This window comes from Natrix helvetica, assembly GCF_964273705.1.
Source record: "Natrix helvetica genome assembly, chromosome: 6".
In the NCBI taxonomy this organism is placed as follows: domain Eukaryota; kingdom Metazoa; phylum Chordata; class Lepidosauria; order Squamata; family Natricidae; genus Natrix; species Natrix helvetica.
Window position 1 is genome coordinate 3,761,267 of NC_138553.1, and position 12,516 is coordinate 3,773,782.

General features: G+C 45.9%; 1 protein-coding gene across 2 annotated transcripts in view; it reads left to right on the forward strand.

Annotated features, from left to right (window-relative positions):
- CHCHD3 (coiled-coil-helix-coiled-coil-helix domain containing 3) overlaps nt 1–12,516 on the forward strand; it is a 184,996-nt gene that overhangs the window by 144,966 nt on the left and 27,514 nt on the right. For both annotated transcript variants that reach the window (XM_081957632.1, XM_081957633.1), the window contains exon 6: nt 5,418–5,488. In XM_081957632.1, the coding sequence (XP_081813758.1) occupies nt 5,418–5,488 (71 nt within the window). The remainder of the gene's footprint in view (nt 1–5,417; nt 5,489–12,516) is intronic.

Consider the following 12,516-nt stretch of genomic DNA (forward strand, 5'->3'; position numbering starts at 1 on the left):
TAGAACTTAACCTCCAGTTCCTACCCTGCTCTAGGAAACTTGAAGGATATTTTTTTTTCTACTGCACTGATACAGGATAAGGTATCGCTGTCATTTTCCCGAGCAGGTATTTTTCAACCTGAAACTAGCATACACCGTAATTTATTGCCTTATTAAGGGAGAGATTCAATTAAGCAGCTGAGGAGGAAAGAGCCGTGTTTTTTTCCCCTGCCAATATATTAGAAGACTGGACGTTAATGTAATTTTTAACAGCCAGCCCTATTAAAGTAAAAAGGATGTTTCTATCCAACATTTATATAGTTCTAGGTTTCTTCTTTAAAGGCGAGCAGGGGTGGTTTGGTGGGGGGGGGGGAAGCCAAATATAATCCATTGAGAAAGTATGCCCAGATGCACACGTAAGTAGAATTCCAAGTAAAAAAAACCTTGCCATTTAACTAAGCTGAATCTAAATCGGAGGGTGAATTGGTGATTAAGAAATGTGAAGTATAAATAAATAAACAAACAAACCATGATAAAAGGATGTTCAATATGTGTAGCAGCGTATTGTTGAAATGGTGGAAGGAAGGATGGATGGATGAAAGGAAGGAAAGGAAAGAGGGAGGAAGACAGAGAAAAGGAAAGAGAAGGAAAGAGAGGGAGGGAGGGGAAGGAAAGAAGAGAGAGGGAATGAGAGAAAGGAAAGGAATGGAATGGGAGTGAAAAGAAAGGAGAAAGGAACGGAAGGCAAGAGAGGGAGGGAAAGAGAGAGAAAAGGAGGGAGTGATAGAGGGAAGGAGAGAAAGGGGAAGGGAGGAAGGGAGGGAAAGATGAAGAAAGAAAAGGGAAGGAAAGAAGAGGAGAGAGGGAAAGAGAAAGGAATGGAAGTGAAAGGAAAGGGAGAGAAAGAGGAAGGAAAGGAGGGAGGGCTAGAGGGAAGGAGAGAAAGAGGGAGGGAAAGATGAAGAAAGGAAGAATAAGAAAGAAAGGGAGGGAAAGGAAAGAAGAGAGAGGGAAAGAAAGGAAAGGAATGGAAGTGAAGTAAAAGGAAAGGGGAAAGGAAAGAAGAGGGAGGGAGGGAGGGAAGGAGAGAAAGAGGAAAGGAATGGAGGGAGGGAAAGATGAAGAAGGGAAAGAAAGAAAGAAAGAAAGAAAGAAAGAAAGAGGAAGGGAGGAAAATGAAAGAAGAGGGAGTGAGGGAGAGAGAGAAAGGAAAGAAAGAGAAGGGAAAGGAAAGGAGTGGGAGAGATGGTAAGAGAGAGAGGAAGGGAGGGAAATGGAGGGAGAATGAGAAAGGAAACCAAAGGAGGAAGGGATGGAGAGAGAAGGTAAGAAGGAAAGAAAGAAAGAGGAAGGAAAAAGAGAGAGAGAAAAGAACCCAGATGGTATGCAAAGACCTGCCTCCATGCCTTTCAAATGATTAAAAAAATTACCATCAATCTTTACAACTGCTCTGTTCACCTCTATTGATCAGGCCGAAGAGAGACGAATCGCTCCCCCTTTGAGCGGACGGGGCCGCCTTCGCATCCGAACGGAGGGCAGGGGGGAGGGGGACCACGGTTCATCATCTCTCTCAAACGGGGGACCCCTCCATCTCCCCCCCCTCCGTCCGCCTGCCTCTAATCACATCCCCATCGATTTTTACAGGCCTTGGAGCCATCTGGGTGCAATTGTCCTAGGACAGGGGTGTCCAAACTTGGGAACTTTAAGACTTGTGGACTTCAACTCCCAGAATTCCCCAGCCAGCTGGCTGGGGAATTCTGGGAGTTGAAGTCCACAAGTCTTAAAGTTCCCAAGTTTGGACACCCCTGTCCTAGGATGAACCCCATGGCTAAATCCAGAAGGCGGTGTGTGTGTTTGTGTGTGTGTGTTGTGTTGTGTTGTGATTGTGTGACAGCAACTTAAACAAGATTTTCATTCTCCATTTTCTTTTGACCGCCCAGCAGCGATTTATGAAAAAAATAAACTCACCCCGCGAAATTTAATTTTAATTTAATTTTTTTTAATTGGCACTTCTAGACCGCCCCCTCTCCCAAAAGGGACTCGGGGCGGTGTACAGTCCATATCAAAAACATCATACATAATAACAATTAAAATTATTAGATGGATAAATACATAAATAAGAGGAGGATAAAATAGACAGAACTGTAATTGCTATAAATAAATAATTTAAAATATACAAAATTTAAAACCCCAGTGTCCTATAAAATTAAGTCCCCTAAAAAACCAGTAGGAAATATATATGCCAGGAGGTAGACGTTAAGAATTATGCCAGGCCAGCCAGTCGGAACAGGTGAGTCTTCAGTTTCTGCCGGAAGGAGCGGAAGTCAGTGGTGGTTCTAATGTCGGGGGGGAGGTCATTCCAGAGGGTTGGGCCCATCACAGAGAAGGCCCTACTCCTTGGTGTCGCCCGTTGGCATTGCCTGGTGGACGGCACCAGGAGAAGCCCCTCCCTGTGAGAGCGAATTGGCCGCAGGGATGTGTGTGGGAGGATGCGATCCCGCAGGTAACTAGGCCCTATGCCATGGAGCGCTTTAAAGATGGTGGTCAGAACCTTGAAAGTGGATGTCAGAGCCAGATGGATCGTTAAGGGGCCAAGGAGGGACCGTCTTGTTCCGTTTAGTCTCCGTGCAGCCTTTTAACTCTCGCATCAGTTCCACAATTTATTATAATTGGGGTAAAAGACACGAGGCCTGCCCGAAACACAATTGTGCAGCATCCTTCGCCTCCTCGGTGTAATGTTTTTTACAACGATTTGTGCCAGATCCCTGGCGAATATCAGAGCGGTCCCGGAGAGCGTAGGCTCAGGCCGCGATAATTAAGAGTCAGATAATCAAATATTTGTCCTGTTATCTTTTTTTTCCCCCCCAAGTGGCATTTTTGTCTTTGAGATCTCACTGAGCATCTCTAAGTGCAGGTTGTCCTCAACGTACGGCCACAGTGGAGCCCAGTGTTTTCGGTTATTAAGCGAGATGCATGTTAAGTGAATTCTGCCCCCGTTTTACGACTTTTCTTGCCGCAGTTGGGAAATCAATCACTGCGGTTGTTAAATGAGCCACACTGTTGTTAAGTGAATCTGGCTTCCCCGTTGACTTTACTTATCGGAAGGTCGTGTAAGGGGGATCACGTGACTCCCCCCAAGATGCTGCGACCGTCATAAATACGAGCCAGTTCCCAAGTTTGCTACAACAGTCATAAGGGTGAAAACCGGTCATAAGTCGCTTTTTCCGGTGCCATTGTAGTCTTGAACGGTCACGAAATGACTGTAGATGTACACTGTCTGTTGTTAAGGGAGACGTTGAGCTTGGCCCCGCTTTACGGCCTTTCTTGCCGCGGCTCTTAAAGCAAATCATTGCAGTTGATAAGTTAGTAAACCGGTTGTTAAGTGAATCTGGCTTCCCCCATCGATTTCACTTGTCGAAAAGTCGTGAAAGGGGGATCATGTAACCCCGGGACAAAGTAAGTCATAACTATGAAGCAGTTGCCCAAACATCTGAATTCTGGTTGCACGGTCCTAAGAATGCTTCACAGGTTGGAAGTGTGTAAAATGATCATAAGTTATGCACAGGTACAGTATAGGTGGTACCGTGCTCAATAGTAGTAACTGTGGGAGGGAACTTGGAGTTCTAGTGGACAACCATTTAAATAGGAGCCAGCCGTGTGCAGCAGCTGCCAAAAAGGCCAACACATTTCTAGGCTGCATCAACAGAGGGAGAGAATCAAGATCAGCTGAAGGGTTAATACCACTTTATAAGGCCTTGGTAAGGCCACACTTGGAATATTTGCATCCAGTTTTGGTCTCCACGATGTAGAAAAGATGTGGAGACCCTAGAAAGAGTGCAGAGAAGAGCAACAAAGAGGATTAGGGGACTGGAGACTAAAACATATGAAGAACGGTTGCAGGAACTGGGTATGTCTAGTCTGCCGAAAACTCTAATACGATCCTTGGTTGTATAAACAAGAGGCATAGAATCAAAATCAGGTGAAGCATTAGTAAGCCTTAGTACGGCCACACCTGGAATACGGCGTCCAGTTTTGGTCAACCTGTTAGAAAAAAGATGTTGAGACTTTGGAAAAAATGCAGAGAAGAGCAACTAAGATGATCAAAGGCCTGGAGATTAAAATATATGAAGAAACAAAGGACTAGGAGGAACGTGATAGCAGCCTTCCAGGATTTGAGGGGCTGCCCCAAAGAGGAGGGGGTCAACTTGTTTTCCAAAGCACCTGAAGGCAGGACAAGAAGCAATGGATGGAAACTCATCAAGGAGAGAAGCAACCTGGTATTAGGGAGAAACTTCCTAACAGAGAGGAGAATTAACCAGTGGAACTGCTTGCCACCAGAAGTTGTGGAACATCCCTGGAGGTTTTTAAGAAAAGACTGGACAGCCATCTGTCTGAAATGGGATAGGGTCTCCTGCTTGAGCAGGGGGTTGGACCAGAAGACCTCCAAGGTCCCTTCCAGCTCTATTCTAATGGGTTGATTGATTGACCTTTTTCAATGCTGTTGTAATTCGGAGCAGAACTGTTGTAAGTCGAGGACTACCTGTAGAACCAAATCAATATAAGGTGCCACAAAAGGCTGGTTTTACTCACAGTAGTGGCTTGGCCAACTTACACAGCTTGCCTCTGCTGCTCTCTGTGTGTTTGCGGTTGGCAAGACTTGGCGTCTTTGTGATGTCACAAAGGTTCAGTTGGGAAACTTAACTGAACTTGGAGAGCAGCTAGTCCTTGAGGGTCACAAGCGTCAGGGCCAGAGGGAAGGCCTGGGGCTGATGATGGAAAAGCCCGGGAGAAGAGAAAACCCAGCAAAAGGAAGAGGGCCCCCAATGAAAAAGGTACCAAGAGGAAAGCCAAGCTGAAGGGGGGAAGTGAGCAGCTGAATTGAAAAGAAGGTGGAATGGGTGCGTTTTCTGGTCAAGTCATTGGAACTAATTAAAGAGACAGTTTTTGGTAGTGGTTAAAGTGCTGGCCAAGAAACCAGGAGTCTGTGAGTTGTAGTCCTGCCTTAGGCAGGAATGCCGGTTGAGTGACTTTGGGCCAATCACCAGGAGAGCGAGAGTTCTAGTCCTGCCTTAGGCATGAAAGCTGGCTGGGTGACTTTGGGCCAATCACCAAGAGACAGTGAATTCTAGTCCTGCCTTAGGCATGAAAGCCGGCTGGATGACTTTGGGCCATTCCCTCTCTTTCAGGTGAAAATAGAAAGAATATTAGGAATGTTTGCTACATTGAGTTGTAAAGTAAGTTAAGTTTGGATTAATAAAAATATAATAAATGCAAAAATAATTAGAAAAGCATTAATGAGTAGTTCGTGTGGCCGTGCTTGAATGGGCAAGCATTGATAAGTACCAATATCTCTTAAAGTTGAACATACTGACTCAATAAAGGTCATTGCTAGTTCTCATTTGCTCTTTATACTTAATTTATTCCTCCTTTTCCCACAGAGCGCCCAATTCTACAAAGTCACCACCGAACAATATGAGAAAGCTGTCAACGAGGTCAAATCCCGATTCAAGTAAGACCTTTTTTTTTAGAGAAAACTTTATCCATTATGAGAGCTGCAGTGGTGCTGTAGTTAGCGTGCAATACTGCAGGTTGCTTCTGCTGCCTGCCGGCTGCCTGCAATTTGGCAGTTCGAATCTCACCAGGCTCAAGGTTGACTCAGCCTTCCATCCTTCCAAGGTGGGTAAAACGAGGGCCCAGATTGTTGGGGGCAAAAGGCTGACTCAGTAAACTGCTTAGAGTGGGCTGTAAAAGCACTGTGAAGTCTTAAGTGCTATTGCTAAATGGGAAGGAAGGAAGGAAGGAAGGAAGGAAGGAAGGAAGGAAGGAAGGAAGAGCAGTAGTGGTGCAGTGGTCAGAGTTCAATAATTCAGGCCACTTCTGCTGCCTGCCGGCTGCCTGCAATTTAGCAGTTCGAATCTCACCAGGCTCAAGGTTGACTCATCCTTCCATCCTTCCGAGGTGGGTAAAATGAGGACCCAGATTGTTGGGGGCAAGAGGCTCTCTCTGTAAACCACTTAGAGAGGGCTGTAAAAGCACCGTGAAGCGGTATATAAGTCTAAGTGCTATTGCTACGTTCCACTGAAAATAAACACTCGCACTAAAAGCGGGAAGACTAACTCTGCCGAATGTCAGGAGTTTGATCCTGACTGGTTCAAGGTTGACTCAGCCTTCCATCCTTCCGAGGTGGGTAAAATGAGGACCCAGATGGTTGGGGGCAAGAGAGGCTGACTCTGTAAACCGCTTAGAGAGGGCTGTAAAAGCCCTATGAAGCGGTATATAAGTATAAGTGCTATTGCTGTTTTGAAAACCCTGCTGCTGTCCTCATTGGATTTCAGAGCCGAAAGTTTCCCCCATCCTCATCAAGAGTTTGGGGGAGGGGGGATTTTAAATGAGCCATTGTAATTTGCCCTTAATGGGGCAGGGGAGGTAAAAGTTCTCTTCTATGACTCCCCAGGGGTCTAAATGAAGAATCCTGTAATTGCGGAAACAATGTCGCTTTGACCCTTCGATCCCGGTCGATCGGCTGAGACTAATTCTTCCCAGAAACCATTTTCCTCCGTCATCTTGTAGACGGCATCCTTTGGTCATAAAGGCAGGCCAGTTGCCGGGTGTCCAAAAGTTTGATCATGTGACCATGGGGATAAGGTCGTAAGTCGCTTTTTTTCAGCGGCTTTGCAACTTTGACAGGTCGGTGAACAGACGGCCGTAAGTCAGGGACCCCGTGAAAATCAGCGTCCAAGAACCTGGCCAAGGGAACTTTTACGGAAATCCGTTCCCAATTCTTAATTCGACGATTAAAATTGGAATGAATGCTGTAAAACGGTGTCTTTAAAAGTGCAAGCTAAAAGAGTTCACTTAGTGGCCATTCAAAGTTACAACAGCCCCCCCCCCAAAAGTGACTTACGACCGTGTTTCACACTTACGACCGTTGAAGCCTCCCCAGGGGCACATGCCTGACAACTGACTCACATTTATGACGGTCGCAGTGCCCTGGGGTCATGGGATTCCCCCTTTTGCGACCTTATGACAAGCCAACTCAAGGGGGAAGCCGGATTCACTTAACAACCGGGTTAATAACAGGGGTTACTAACTTAACAACTGCAGTGATTCTTTTAACAGCTGTGGCAAGAACGGTCGTAAAATGAGCCAAAGTTCACTGAACAATTATTCTGCTTAGTGATAGAAATTTTGACACAGATGTGGCAGGAAAGGACATAAAACGGGCCAAAATTCACTTTAACAGCTATCTTGCTTAGGAATGGAAATTATGGGCTCAATTTTCGAGGACTACCTGTATTAAAAAGGTAAAGGTTCCCCTCGCACATATGTGTTAGCTGTTCCCGACTCTAGGGGGCGGTGCTCATCTCCATTTCAAAGCCAAAGAGCCAGCGCTGTCCGAAGACGTCTCTGTGGTCATGTGGCCAGCATGACTCAACGCCAGTGGTGCATGGAACGCTGTTACCTTCCCACCAATGGGGTCCCCTATTTTTCTCCTTGCATTTTTACATGGTTTTGAACTGCTAGGTTGGCAGAAGCTGGGACAAGTCACGGGAGCTCACTCCATTATGCGGCGCTAGGGATTCGAACCGCCGAACTGCGGGCCTTTCTGATCTACAAGTTCAGCCATGTAGTCACCTGTATTATGATATGGTTAATTTAAGACTAAATGCGAGGTATGATTTTTCTAAGATCCTCTAAAAATGTCCATTGGGAACAGGCTTCCAATTATTGGTGTGGAATTAAAGGTCATCGATATTTTTTTTAAAGTTGTCCTTTTGGAATTTCAGCATTCTTAGATGCATTTCAATTAAACAGATTTTCTTTTTGAGTGCAGTTTGCCATGCAAAATCACTCTGAGATTAAAGGAAAACACCATTGATAACGCTTCTGATGTCTCGGGTTGGGCTTAATGGAACATGAGGATAGGAGGCAACGTTTCTAGCCACGATACCTTACAAACAGCTTGCTTAATTGCCTGTAAAAAAAAAAAAGAGGAATTAAATAAGGTTGAGCTGCTAAATTTATCATTCCGTTGAACGCATAAAACAACGTGTTGCCTGTCAGCACGATCTCAAATTGGGAGTGCGAGATTAATCGAGCTAATTTTGTTTTTTATAATAATTTTTTTTTATTTTTAATTTTCGAAACAAACACAACACATCCTTCTTTACCTACTGTAGAAAGTGTATCAGTGGGTTACAAAAAGGCTTTCGTGCATCTCTTCCACAGTCAACAAACATAATTCATATTAACTCAGGTATTTTAACTCAGATATTTATACATGTTACCATCATCATACCTCCATTTTCGTTTGATTATAATTGTTTAAACGTCCTTCATCATAAAATATACCAAGATTTAATACATAACCACATACTGGCATTTCATTTACTATTTTGAAAGCCTCCAATAACACTGAATCCTTATGTCCTATTTTAGCTAAACATCCATAATATTTAATAACAAAGTTTTCTAATCCTCCTTTCCAAATCACTGTTTACAATTTCCTTATGTTGTACCTGTATACGTTATTATCATTATCCCTCCTTTATTTGACTATATCCTGCATCATATCGTTTGGACCACCCAGTGGCAAAAGTATCGGCGGCAATCTCAGAGCATTGAGATCGCACGTTGTCTCGTCGCGACATTGGCTCCTCCTGAGATTAATCGAGCTAATTGAGGCATTGTTGCAAAGCAAGCAACGCTTAATAAGGGCAAATATGCCGGGAATTTCCAGTAAGTTTTTTCCGCTTTCCGTGTCAGCTTATCAAGGCGGAGGTTCACACAGCTGCCTCGCTTTTACAGGGATCGGGTTACGATGTTCTTATGGAAATCTGCAGGCGATATGCGGTGTGAAGTCAAGACATGAGGGATAGTTTGGCTTAGGCCAGGGGTCGGCAACCTTACACACTCAAAGAGCTGTTTGGACCTGTTTCCCACCGAAAAGAAAACACTGGGTGGGTGTGGCCAACTCGACATCACTCACTCCCACCCAGTCACAGGACTCGCCCCATCAGCCATCCCTACACAGGTTTTGTGGGTCCCGGTGTTTTCTGTGGGAAACGGGTATTTCTCTGTGTGTGTGTGTGTGTTTGTGTGTGTCTTTCTGTCTGTCTCTCTGTCTCTTTTCCCTCCCCCTCTCATCTCTGTCTGTCTCTCTCTCTCATCTCTCTCAAGCCAGGTTAGGAGTAACTGGAAGGGGAGGGCGAGGGGCGGGGCCAGCCAGTGGTGGATTCAGCCAACAGGGAGCCACAGCAGAGGGCCGAAAGAGCCGTATGCAGCTCCGGAGCTGTGGGTTGCTGACACCCTGCCTAGTGGTTAAGGTGCTCGCCTAGAAACTAGGAGACTCTGAGTTCTAGTCCTGCCTTAGGCATGAAAACTGGCTGGGCGACTTTGGGCTGATCACCAGGAGACGGTGAGTTGTAGTTCCGCCTTAAGCATGAAAGCTGAGTAATTTTGAACCAATCATCAGGAGACGGTGAGTTCTACTTCCACCTTAGGCATAAAACCCGACTGGGTGACTTTGATCCAATCACCTGGAGACGGTGAGTTTTAGTCCTGCCTTCGCCATGAAAACTGACTGGGTGACTTTAGGCCAGGCATCAGGAGACTATGAATTCTAGTCACTCCTTAGACTTGAAGTTCAGCTGGGTGACTTTGGGCCAATCACCAGGAGATGGTGAGTCCTGATTTGGGCAAGGTTACAGTGGCTATAGTATGAATGCAGGATTTGAGAGCAATTTGGCCTTGTAATTACGGTGCTCATCTAGAAACCAGGAGACGGTGAGTTCTAGTGCCTGCCTCGGTTGAAAGACAGGTGGGTGACTTTGTGGCAGTTACTCTCTCTCATCCCAACTCACTTCACAGAGTTGTTGCTCCAGGGATAGGTAAAAGTAAAAGTTGCCCCGCACATCTGTGCTAGTCGTTCCTGACTCTAGGGGGCGGTGCTCATCTCCGTTTCAAAGCCGAAGAGCCAGCGCTGTCCGAAGACGTCTCCGTGGTCATGTGGCCGGCTTGACTCAATGCTGAAGGCACACGGAACGCTGTTCCCTTCCCACCAAAGGTGGTTCCTATTTTTCTACTTGCATTTTATGTGCTTTTGAACTGTTAGGTTGACAGAAGCTGGGACAAGTCACGGGAGCTCACTCCATTACGCGACACTAGGGATTCGAACCACCAAACTACCGACCTTTCTGATTGATAAGCTCAGCGTCTCAGCCACTGAGCCACCGCGTCCCTTGTTCTGGGAATAATAAGAGGCCAAAGAGTATTCTGGATGTTGACCACCTTGAATTGCTTATAAAGCAATAAAGAGGGGGATAAAAATATGATAATAAATATCCAGAGCCTTGTGTGTTTCTACTAGCAAGGAATTAATGAGATATTTTAAGGAGCTCCATGCACCTTCCAAAAAGCTGCAGGATAGATTATTTCGGAAGGGTCTCTGCCTGGAGGTGACCCTCGCTTGTACGAAGTGGGGGGAAAAATCTGCAAAGCGGCACGAAAATGGCAGGCAACCAAATGCTATCGAAAATGTCAGATCTAGCAATATGCAAATCGCACCCCGAAGGCCAACAAAACATTAAACAAGATAATATTCCAATTTTTTTAACACAGTGACCGTTCAGACAAAAAAAAAAAAAAAAGAAGGAAAAGAAAACCGTTCCCTCCTGGGCGAAACGTTGCAACAGGCTGGGTAGCAAAATCCTTGAGTCTCCGTTCAGGATTCTTTGCAAATTCGTAGTGTCTTCCCCTTTCAACTAGGAGCAACGATTTTGCAGCCGGTCGTAAGGTGGGAACGAAATCATTGTGTATTTCAAACTTTGAAATCAACATGAGTGTTTACAGTGAGTCCTTGATTTAACACCAGTTGTTTACCACTACCAGCACTGACAGAGCAAGCCACTAGTAGTTACATAAATTGAGAGTAAATCCCATCTCCTTCTAGCACTGATGATGTTACTTAGTTGGGTCAGGAAACGTCCACAAGAAAACCACCAAGGTCAGAGAGCCCCAAGGACCTCACAGTCTTTCTCCTCCTCCCCTCTTCCTTCTCCACTCCACAAACCCCACTAGCACTGATAATGTTATCTAGTTGGGTCATGAAACATCTGCAAGAAAACCACCAAGGTCAGAGAGCACCAAGGACCCCACAGTCTTTCTCCTCCTCCTCCTCCTCCTCCTCCTCCTCCTCCTCCCTCACCATAAACCCTCATTCCCTTCTAGCGTTGGTGCTGTTATGTAGTTGAGTTAGGAAACATCTAAGCACCAAGGACCCCCACAGTCGTCGTCTTCTCCTTCTTCTTCCTCTTCCTCCTCCCTCACCACAAGCCCCCACTCCCTTCTAACACTGATGATGTTCCCTAGTTGGGTTATGAAATGTCTGCAAGAAAACTACAAAGGTCAAAGAGCACCAAGGACTCCATAGTCATTGTAGTTGTCGTGGTCCTCCTTGCAAACCCCACTCCCTTCTAACACTGATGATGTTCCCTAGTTGGGTCATAAAATGTCTGTAAGAAAATAACCAAGCTCAGAGAGCACCAAAGACTCCACAGACCTCCTCTTCCTCCTCCTTCCTTCTCCTCCTCCTCTCCATAACCCCCTCCCTTCTAGCACTGATGATGATCCCTAGTTGGGTCACGAAACGTCTGCCAGAAAACCACCCAGCTCAGAGAGCACCAACACACGTCAAAGTACACTTAGAATTCCCATGCTCCTCACAACTCCACAAAGCTTTGGGCAGCAGACGACAGACATATGCTTTGGTGTGAATAAATCACTCTTGAGCATTTGGGACCTTCCCCAGATGTGCGTCCTGGGGGTTCTCCAAGGGCATCTCCCCAAATAGGATTTGGATTTGAACGGTGGTCCTTGGGCGATGAATAGAAATCGAAAGATGGATATCGTGATGGTTGGACTTCTCCATGAGTCAACTCTCAACTGGGTTCTTCATTTGGCCCTTCTCAAACCCAGGAGGGACTGTCAGTTTTTGTGGTTCCTTTCCCCCTTTGAAGAAGTAGAGAAAGAAAGCAGATGGCCCAACTCTCTGGGATTTATCTGCCATCTGATCGCTTCCCCCAGACATGGTCTTTGCAAGAAAGTTGATCAGGGCACTGGAGGCCAAAACATAGGCAGAGCGGTTGCAGGAACTGGGCAGGTCTCCTTTAAGGAAGGACTAGGGGGAACATCAGAGCCGTCTTCCAATATTTGATGGGCTGCCAAAAAAAAGAGGAGGGTCCACCTATTCTCCACAGCACCCGAAGGCAGGACAAGAAGTAACGGATGGAAACTAATCAGGGAGGGAAGCTCCAACTCTGTTATTCTGTTATTCTTTTTCCTTCCTCCCTCCATCCCTCCATCCCTTCCCTCTCCATCACTGGAGGTTTTAAGAAGAGATTGGATAGCCATTTGTCTGAAATGGTGTAGGGTTTCCTGCCTGAGCAAGGGGTCGGACTAGAAGACCTCTAAGGTCCCTTCCAATTCTGTTATTCCCTTCCTCCCTCCCTTCCTTCCTCCCTCCCTTCCTTCTCCATC